The sequence below is a fragment of the Syngnathus floridae genome, chromosome 16 (assembly GCF_059516105.1).
Source record: "Syngnathus floridae isolate MCC-2025c chromosome 16, RoL_Sflo_1.0, whole genome shotgun sequence".
Lineage (NCBI taxonomy): Eukaryota > Metazoa > Chordata > Actinopteri > Syngnathiformes > Syngnathidae > Syngnathus > Syngnathus floridae.
This window is the reverse complement of record NC_142428.1, coordinates 6,330,567-6,339,697: the sequence shown is the minus strand read 5'-3', so window position 1 is coordinate 6,339,697 and position 9,131 is coordinate 6,330,567. Positions and strand designations below refer to the sequence as shown.

General features: G+C 41.7%; 3 protein-coding genes across 5 annotated transcripts; 1 reads left to right on the top strand and 2 right to left on the bottom strand.

Moving 5' to 3' along the window:
* The first annotated feature begins 137 nt into the window (after positions 1-137).
* gstz1 (glutathione S-transferase zeta 1) lies at positions 138-1,904 on the top strand. 2 transcript variants are annotated; one of them, XM_088401364.1, is made up of 9 exons: positions 138-300; positions 646-697; positions 772-839; positions 914-994; positions 1,066-1,191; positions 1,266-1,341; positions 1,415-1,467; positions 1,552-1,601; positions 1,727-1,904. In XM_088401364.1, exons 1-9 carry the CDS (start codon positions 271-273, stop codon positions 1,851-1,853), a joined length of 663 nt encoding a protein of 220 aa, XP_088257490.1. In that variant the 5' UTR covers positions 138-270; the 3' UTR covers positions 1,854-1,904. The 2 variants fall into 2 exon arrangements, with proteins under 2 accessions (XP_088257490.1, XP_088257491.1); XM_088401365.1 differs by lacking the exon at positions 138-300 and adding an exon at positions 395-556.
* A 52-nt stretch (positions 1,905-1,956) lies between these two features.
* On the bottom strand, positions 1,957-5,257 carry LOC148385337 (uncharacterized). Its single transcript, XM_088401359.1, has 13 exons — positions 5,099-5,257; positions 4,858-5,025; positions 4,682-4,787; positions 4,249-4,374; positions 4,062-4,175; positions 3,814-3,982; positions 3,626-3,754; positions 3,360-3,547; positions 3,098-3,294; positions 2,915-3,006; positions 2,765-2,819; positions 2,598-2,695; positions 1,957-2,474 (listed from the first exon to the last, which is right to left on the bottom strand). The coding sequence occupies exons 1-13, from the start codon at positions 5,158-5,160 to the stop codon at positions 2,263-2,265; spliced, it is 1,716 nt and encodes a 571-aa protein (XP_088257485.1). The 5' UTR covers positions 5,161-5,257; the 3' UTR covers positions 1,957-2,262.
* A 695-nt stretch (positions 5,258-5,952) lies between these two features.
* Positions 5,953-9,112, bottom strand: tmed8 (transmembrane p24 trafficking protein 8). Of its 2 annotated transcripts, none has more exons than XM_088401362.1 (6): positions 8,944-9,112; positions 8,529-8,640; positions 7,942-8,023; positions 7,773-7,863; positions 7,178-7,471; positions 5,953-6,913 (listed from the first exon to the last, which is right to left on the bottom strand). In XM_088401362.1, the coding sequence occupies exons 2-6, from the start codon at positions 8,636-8,638 to the stop codon at positions 6,696-6,698; spliced, it is 795 nt and encodes a 264-aa protein (XP_088257488.1). In that variant the 5' UTR covers positions 8,639-8,640; positions 8,944-9,112; the 3' UTR covers positions 5,953-6,695. The 2 variants fall into 2 exon arrangements, with proteins under 2 accessions (XP_088257488.1, XP_088257489.1); XM_088401363.1 differs by lacking the exon at positions 8,944-9,112 and adding an exon at positions 8,779-8,937.
* Between the last annotated feature and the right edge of the window lie 19 nt (positions 9,113-9,131).

Here is a 9,131-nt window from a genome sequence, read left to right as displayed (position 1 = left end):
GCGCACTATTGGTCTATAAACAGGCAGGCTAATTGGTTGACAGTAAGGAGATTGGTCCAATCATCGGTAGAGAATTTACAAACTCCCGCCTACAAAATGGAGTTTGACCAATCGACGTGCAAAACACTTCCTATCTCTGTTTTTAATTTATGCGACCAAAACATTGTATTTGTGTCTGGAATTGAAATCGTTTAAGTCGCACATGCAGCTTCTGGAACGCATGACAGGCGCTTTGAACATAAGCAAATAAAAAGGAAACTCGCCCCCACTATGCGATTGTCCTGTCTTCACCTGGCAAAGGTACTTTACTACCAATTTGCTACTGTTTGCGAGTTTCTCCTGTTTGTTCATGGTGACTAACGAAAAGCAGATGCGATCTGAATATTGCTTAGTCATGGACCAAAGAGTGGGTAGGTGGGATGAGAGGGGCACATCTGATTGGCTGTAAGAGGACGCGGACGTGTCTGGTCAACTCGATAGAACTTTTGGGGGTTTTTTGTTTGGGTTTTTTGCACTGTGCAAACTCGACTGAGAAGCAATGTCTGAGCAAACCAAGGTGAACTACAAGAAATGCAAAAAGATCATTTGGAGCATTCGGGATCGTTTTGATATGTAATGACGCTATGTTCTTCTGTTTTCATTCAGCCTGTCCTCCATGGATATTTCAGAAGTTCTTGCTCATGGCGGGTGCGCATTGGTAAGTACTTTCTTTACATTTCAAGCATTCTTTTTGCACTTGTTCTTATCAAGATTCAACTTTTTGTGCATTAGCTTTCGCCCTGAAAGGTATAGAATATGACCAAGTGCCAGTCAACCTGATCAAAGATGGAGGTCAGCAGGTACAGTTGACATGAGCAATCAAAAATAGAAACCAAAATATTTGTTTTTAGTTACAAAAATGTGTGCATTACAGCTCACAGAGGACTACAAGACTTTAAACCCAATGCAGCAAGTACCTGCTGTTGAAATTGATGGCGTCACCCTTTCTCAGTCGGTAAGCCTCACCCCAAAATTTAATTTTTTTTCTCTCTGTGAGATTTTAATAATGTTTGGCTCACAACACAGTTGGCAGTAATTCAGTATATTGATGAGACCAGGCCTGGACCGCGCCTCTTGCCCTCAGACCCCATAAAAAGGGCCCACGTTAGGATGATAAGTGATCTCATTGCATCTGGGATTCAACCTCTGCAGGTGAGTATTTAGTAGTCCCTCATGAAGTTGAAGTTACATCACTGGTAAACTACATTATCTGTTGGCTGTTTCAGAATTTACATGTACTCCAAAAGATTGGAGCGGAGAAGGTGCAGTGGGCGCAATACTTCATTAATCGAGGTTTTGAAGGTCAGTCGCTGACATCAGAGCCCTTCAGTAAAATATTTGAATATTAAACACATGGATATTTGCACTCATTCAGCTCTTGAGCCTCTGCTGAAGCAAACAGCGGGAAAATATTGTGTAGGCGATGAGGTAAGAATTTTAAAATATTCAGAATGCTAATGAAGAGCACGGAATATTGTGGGCTTGTTTAACTGGAGTCCTTTTACTTTGGAGATATCCATGGCTGACGTCTGTCTGGTTCCACAAGTCTACAATGCAGAAAGGTAATTTTTTTTAGATTCTTTTTTTTTTACTGCACTATGCTCCTCCAAAAAATGCAGATGACACCTTGACCTTTTCATTTTAGTAATTTTGTTACCCCATCTGATTTATTTACTCTATCTTTCAGGTTTAAAGTGGATCTGAGCTTGTATCCAACTATCCAAAGGCTAAATGAAACCTTAATGAAGATTGAAGCTTTCCAAGTGAGCCATCCATCATGCCAGCCGGACACGCCAGTTGAGCTGCGAGCTTAGGAGAAACTGCCACAACTTTCTACACCTAGAAATAAAATACTTGGAACCTGATCACTGCCTATGGCTGTAATTTGAATCAAGCCAAGTCTTTCTTAGTAAAAACATTATCATTTATTAATATCATTATTAAACAACCAAGCTCAGCATTATTGTGATTAATATAGACACGGTTCAATTAACCTTCTGTGCAAATTACTGATTTGTTATGCAACGTGTGACATCACACAGCTTGCAGCATATTAGCTGCTTGGAGAACGTACAATATAATACAAGATAATTATGGGATGTCAGGAGCTAAAAGAAGACTAGGCTGCAAATGTTGGCTACAATTATGCAAGATAATCAACAGCCTTTTTGTAACATGCACGTTTTCAAAAGTCCTTTCCAGATTAAAAAAGAAAAAAAATCATTAGGAAATCTTAACTGTACACTTAACTGTGTCATTGTAGAAGGTACCAGCGCAGTCTGAGCCACCAAATACGAGTATTGTGCAGTGGTCTTTGCCAGATTCATCTTTCCTCTGCGTCGGAGAGTCTGACGATTTTAAATGTATCATGCTGTGTCCGGCGCGAGGCTTGAAACTCATCTCGGGCATTTGCACTGAGCTCCACATGTAGGTGTCTGATGGGAAAGCAAAGCTATGAATATATTTGCAATACAGAGGAACCTCTGAAATTGAATGCTTTTGTGTTTTTTCAAATCGGGTATTCAACTTGAGGTATTTAGATGAATAAAACGATTTACCAATATTGAAGATATGCACATCTCGCAAGGCTCCGATTGCACTGCAGCCCCCACTCACTAAAATCCTGTTGTCTGAAACCGGGAGGGCAGCATGAAACCTGTTCACGTAGACAGAATTTTTTTTTTTTAACTGGTCTTTTAAATTCAAGGTAATCAAGTACACTTACCCTCGAGGTAGCGGTGGTATGTTCCTGCACTTCACAGCTGTGTACTCCATCAAACCTGCACCCAGGAAAGATGGGGGGGGGGGGACACCTACATCAGTATTAATCAACATAAATATGGACCAAGTACAGTCGATTCATTCGTAATCTCACCCAGGTCGAGGATGTGGAGGTCATTTAGATATGTGGCAGTTTTGCGACCACCAAATATGATCAATTTATGAGATAGAAGCGTAATTGAGTGGCTTTTGAACAAAAATAAAACAAGTTGACATTAGAACAAATAATAATAATAGAGTCGTGAATGTGGTAGAGTGAATGACAGTGGACACTGACCCAAAGCGAGGCAGAGGTTTGTCTCCGTCCACTATGGGCTTATACCATAGTTGAAACTCTGGGTTGAAGATGTATAGAGCATTACTGCATGACTTTTCCCCGGAAGACTGGCTCGGATGAACCCCGCCAAAAATAAAAAGCTCCTTCTTATAAAAAGCAGCGGAATGATACGCCAAGGTGGGAACATTCCCTTGAGCCTAAATGGAAAAGAGTCTCAAGATTGCATTTCAGTTTTAAAATAATAATATTAATAAAAACCCACCGTGACAAGCTTCCATTTCCAGGTCAGAGTATTAAGGACGTACAGCTCGCTGTAGCGTTGGCCTTCCCTCAGGCCACCGTAAACATAGACGGCCTTAGATTCGGGGTCATACGTTGCCGAGTGTCCCCTGGCACAAGGAGGAGCAGGTCCGGATGTGGAGGAGCTCATTTGGTACCAGAAATCATTGTCTGCATAAGGAAAAATTATAAATTAAATATAAATAAATCGTACCCTGCATTTGTGTCTTAACAAAAGTTTGTAGTGACCTAACTCCAGCTTCCACAGGGAGTCCTTGCAGGAATTCTGATCTGAAGCTTCTCCACCAATAAGAATGGCAGTGTCAGGGTCACTGAGGCACATCGTATGGCTCCAGCGCCGTGATGGACACACTAAAGCTATAGCAGATCTGTGTCAAGAAGCAGTTTAATCCTTTTTTTCCCTCTTTGTAACTCACCTTCTCGATCTTCTGTCTTTATCTGCTCAGTTATCTCTTCTTGGCTGTTCACCCTGGTCAGCCTCATTTTCTTGGCAGTCGAAGCTCGGTCGGTGCCGTCGACAGAACTGTCGGAGCTCCATGTTAAACGGCCTCGCTTGCTGATGACGGTTCTTCTGGGGGTCTTGTCCTTTCAAAGAAGTCACAAAACCTCGCAATAATTTTGTCATTATGCCTCTAGTCCTCAAGACCGAGTTAGTGTCTCTCACCGTAGGCCAAAGTGAAGGTTTACATCCCGTGGGCAAAGTGCCGGTATCAACTTTATTAACCTGGATATCGCTATAGCAAACACTGTCGGCCAACTGCGAAGAGTTGGGGGTTACCTACCAAAAAAAAAATGTGTGTAAACTGGACTGAAGTGGCACACGTGAACTATCTGCAAGCCAGTCATCTCACCATGTCCTCTACAACACTTTGGTGTGAAGTGCATGAGAGATTTGTGGTGCCGAACTGTTCTGGGAACAGACATTTTTTCCGTGGCAGAGGAGTACTGCTGCTTAGGGTGATGGCTTGATCCTGGAACTATTTCAGAGAGACATAGAGTCATTAACAATAATAGAAAAGGAGACTACAGTGATCCCTCGCTACTTTGCGTTTCGTTTATCGCGGTTTCACTACATCGCGGATTTTTTTCCCCCAAATTAAAAAAAACTTTTAAAAGTCAAAATAAAACTTCTAAATTGAGCAAACATGTGTCTAACCTTTAGGACAATATAGTATTGCTCCAAATGTTCGTTTACATTCCTCTAGAAGTCCGTTTTCGCGTGTTAGCACGATCGCGAATTAGCCCTGACCATCCACCACTTCCATATTCAGAGGAATCAAGCACCTTTTTACACACGGTGAGAACTATCTTGCCATAAACTCCCCTCCTGCCCTTTTGTGCTGCCACCATCTCGATATCAGAGCTCCAGCCTCCCTCAAACGTCAAACATCTGCAGGGAACAGGAGAGCACCCATCCACGTCATCCCCCACGCAGTGAGGCAAAAACAACACAAACATACCTGATTTGAGAAGTGAGAGTGCCAATATTTTGCCGCATGTCAACGCTGACCACGACCTCCACGGAGATGGTGGTCTCGTCGCAACTCCAGTCACCGAGGCTGAAGATCACCAGCTGTTTGGGTAGAGGCAGTGGGACGTGGACGTGGAAGCATCTTCGGTTTGATTTGCTGCACAACGACCAACATGTTTCCTCGAATCGATTGGAATCAAAACAATTGTTTGCAATATATGTTGACATACCTAATAAATTGTCGCGGCGCGTCACGCAGGGACCAAAGGACGTAAAAGTTTAGCTTTCCCATAATTTTTAAGACTCACAACTCCTCCTAAATGTAACTGGCTCTTGTTGCAACCTGATTGGTTAAGAACACGGAAGTAAACAATATGTCGCACCTGTTACCTGCTACCTATATTCCCCTTGTTTCTTCATTTTATTGTTCATTTTACATGCCTGGTGTAACTATAAAGGTACATTTTCCAAATATCCAAATGCGGGACATAATGTGCAAAGCACCGCGACAGGCACTTAAAAGCTAACCAAACATTTGGTTATCAGTCATAGCTGTACCAGCATGAAAGGATACAGGACTTAAATTTTGTCAGACTGCCAGTACATTTTCATTTGAAATATTTACAAAGCAGTTTCTCTTTTCTTTTCTTTTCTTTTGTTCTTTTGTGTCTGCATATTTGAAATGAACTTCAAACCAAGCATATTTCCCTTCTTATGCAATCTGATTTATACTTTTAATAACCATAACTTTTAATAATGTCTAATAGACGTCTATTAGACCTGACGTCTCGACTAAAACACGTCTAAAAATGGTCTAAAAGTGTAATAAATATAGACGTCTATTTAGGTATTATGAATCCAGGAAAACTTGGGTCAACCTGGCCATGTGGGGATAGTGGAAAATAAGTTTCACCGGGATCCTGGTAACGGTTACATCACTCACTCCCTTAATGCCGCAATTAATGGAACCACGGGAGACCTTTTGTAATTATAGCCCAGCACATACTCTTGTGAAACACATTTCCAGTTAAACTCATGCTTTCATGTACTTTTGAAGTCATTGTACTCTTGCAAAACAGCAAAGTAGACAATAATCTCTTTATTGTGAATTATAAATTGTCAGGAGCATCATAACTTAAAGATACAGAACAAACGAAAGCTTTAAAGTACGTAAAATGTGAAATAAGGTAGTTTGGAATGTAGCCGAACACAACTATTTAACACAGAGAACATCCACTGTGACCTTCACTCACATATAGACCTGTGCACATACTACAATACATATAGATGGAACATTACGACAGCAAATTAAAGCCAGCGACTGGACAAATGTAAATATTGAATCACTATTACATAATAAGAGCTTTATGTGATAACGAGCGGCTCAAATTGTGTCATAAAAAATAAAAAGCACACACTGGATATAAGCCATCGCTTGAGTACATTCTTGATTTATATCTCTACGGACACACGATACATTACAACAGATCGAGGTGAGGTTAAAAAGAAAGAACTATAAGTAACAGCAAATAATACATGAATTGAGAGCACTTCGAACATCTAGCAAGTAGATGATGTGGAGGTCGTCCCTGATAGCCGCTACTTGACAAATCTCACAGTATATGTTTTAAGATTGAATTTTAACGGGACGGCTACAAATGAAAGGCTTTTCAAAATGTTACATTTGGCAACACAAGCTGAGTGGTAGAAAATAGAAATGCCTATTATACGTAACCTCTTTGTTTGTACTTTAGATCATTTAAAATATCTTTTGCACTCATAATTAAGAGTCATTTCTTTCTTTAAAGCATACATTCATTTGGCATTTTAGGCACTGTAATAAATTCTGTAGTAAAGTGTTTTATTTCGCCATAAAGAGTAGGAGTTGTCGAATTTGAAGAGGTAAGTGCCTTCGCCCGGGAAGTCGTGGCTGCCGCCGAAGACGGTCATGTGGCTGTCCTGGCGGTAGACGGGTATGAGCTCAACCAGGTTGGAGTTGCTTTGTGCTTTGGAGCCCTTCTCCACATCGCCATTGGGGACCGGTCCTGCGATGCAAAAAAAAAAAAAAAAAACATTGATGTAAACCACTAAGTGACAAACTGGAAAACAATAACACCAACATTAATATTTAAAAATAAATAAATAGCTGAGATTTTTTTTCTTTAGGGGAGGAATACCTCAAACATCCCTCAAAAATACTTCAGAATACACTGATAAAGATTTTTTCTATGTTCCTATGGGGGATGTGAGGAATTGTAGAAAAGAAAAACAGAAAAATACTCTATTGTGTTCTTTTAACGCTTTCCGACCTTCCAGCTCCTCCTCTTCATCTTCATCATCACTCGATTCACTGATGTGCACAGTGATGGCTCGACTCGTGACGGGAGTCCAGTCAAAATAGATGCCAAAGCCAATGTCGTAGCCATCTGTGGCAAACTCCCAGCAGACCTTCTTGGCTTCTGGCATGGTGGGCACGTGCACAGTCATGATGTCGCCTCGATACACCGTCACCATGCTGTCCTTCTCCGTTCGAAGCTTGGCCTTGAGCTCTTTGAGGGCAGCAGATGTCCACGTCGACGGGGGGTTTAAGGGGGGTGTCTCAGCTGCAGCGGGAGCAAAAAATAACAGCGGCGTGTTGATGATGATTGCAAAGCATGTGTTTGGAATCAGACGAGCAATTTGTATGCACTTTTTTTCTTTCGCTATCACATATTAACAACTGCTTACTTCAACTAATTTTCTTTGTGCAGCTGACAAATTTAATAGCAATACAACACTGTATTATATGTAAAAGCACACTATAATGTGGATATAGCGTGATCCTAAATCCAGCCCTAGACACAAACTGCCACTTGAACCCAAGCCCTGCATAGATCAAAACATCAATCATGATGATATACGAACCTTTAATCTCAGTGGAGGGCAGAGGGCTCCCTGCGCTGTTCTTCTCACCCTGGTCCCCTGAGGTGTGCTCAGCAGGGGCCTCGTCATTAGCCTCAAAATACAAAAACAAGACATTTATAGCAGAACACCTCCATCAATGGGTACTTCACTGACATGCACATCAACCTACCTCTTCACGCTGATCAGATGCATCCATATTTGCTTGTTTTGGAGACTGGCTTAAGTTCATGGAGAGGTCTGTGTTTTGGAGTCTGAAGTAAACACGTTGTTGGGGGGGAATACATGAAATAAATATTTGGAGACAAAGCAACTTGTGGAGTTTATTTTCTTTGCATAGAGGTCACATGAGAGGAATCGGGACAACCTTCTGGCTCAGAGGCATTAAAAATATTTCTATACCTCACATCCATTAGATAGGGTCAAAGTACAATAACCTGCAGATCCACCTGTTGCCATTCATGCAACAGTATACAAGGCTTACTGCTATGGGATCCAATTGCAATTAAACATGTCAACGTTTCATGCAGAGTATGTTATTTTAAAATTAAGATCAGTATGCATGCTTTTGGGGATTTTTTTTTTTTTTTTTTGGTGGTGCACATTGTTAACTGGGTGTCTTGGCTCAATATGGGTTGGCAAACCCAGTGTGGTTTTCCCAGTTGAGGACCAAGCAACACAATTTAATTCAGTTACACTAAAACTGATGTCAAATGATCCGTTATGACATTTCAGAATAACAACAAAACCATCGCTCACCTGTCCGTTGGGTCGCTGTCGCAATGTTCTGATGTTATTCCTGGGAAAGACGAGAAGGACAGCGATGACAGTCGCGACTGGAGCTCTGATGTCTCTTCCAATCTCTCCATGACTATAAACACGACAAACAGGGTAGTATGCAAGGCTCAGAAAGATGAAGCACCGCCCCCCCCCCGCCCGGATGACAGGGAGGGCCAACGAAAGGTAGTGCGAATCGGAAACTGACAAATATAGCGGCTGTTTTACCAACATTGTTAAACAGAAGTATTGCACGATCGAATCAAGCGGCCACACTTCTATCGCCACGATGATGTTTTTTTGACAGGATGCTAGCTGGTTAGCGCACGTTAGCTGGCGCAACAGGAAAAAGGTGTCATGGCTGCAGTTGGTGTGCATAAAAACTGTTAGTTCTTACCACGGTGCGACGCCGAAACAAAAAACGTGACGCCTGTGAACGATTTGACTGTCGTCTGACTCAGGCCAACGTGAAACACACTTTCATATCAGTGATGTCATGTGACGAGTGGGAAGGAAATTTAGACTTCCGTGTTTCGGTGAAAGTAGCTCAGTAAGAGATTGTGCCGTTCGAAGGGTCTTCTCGCG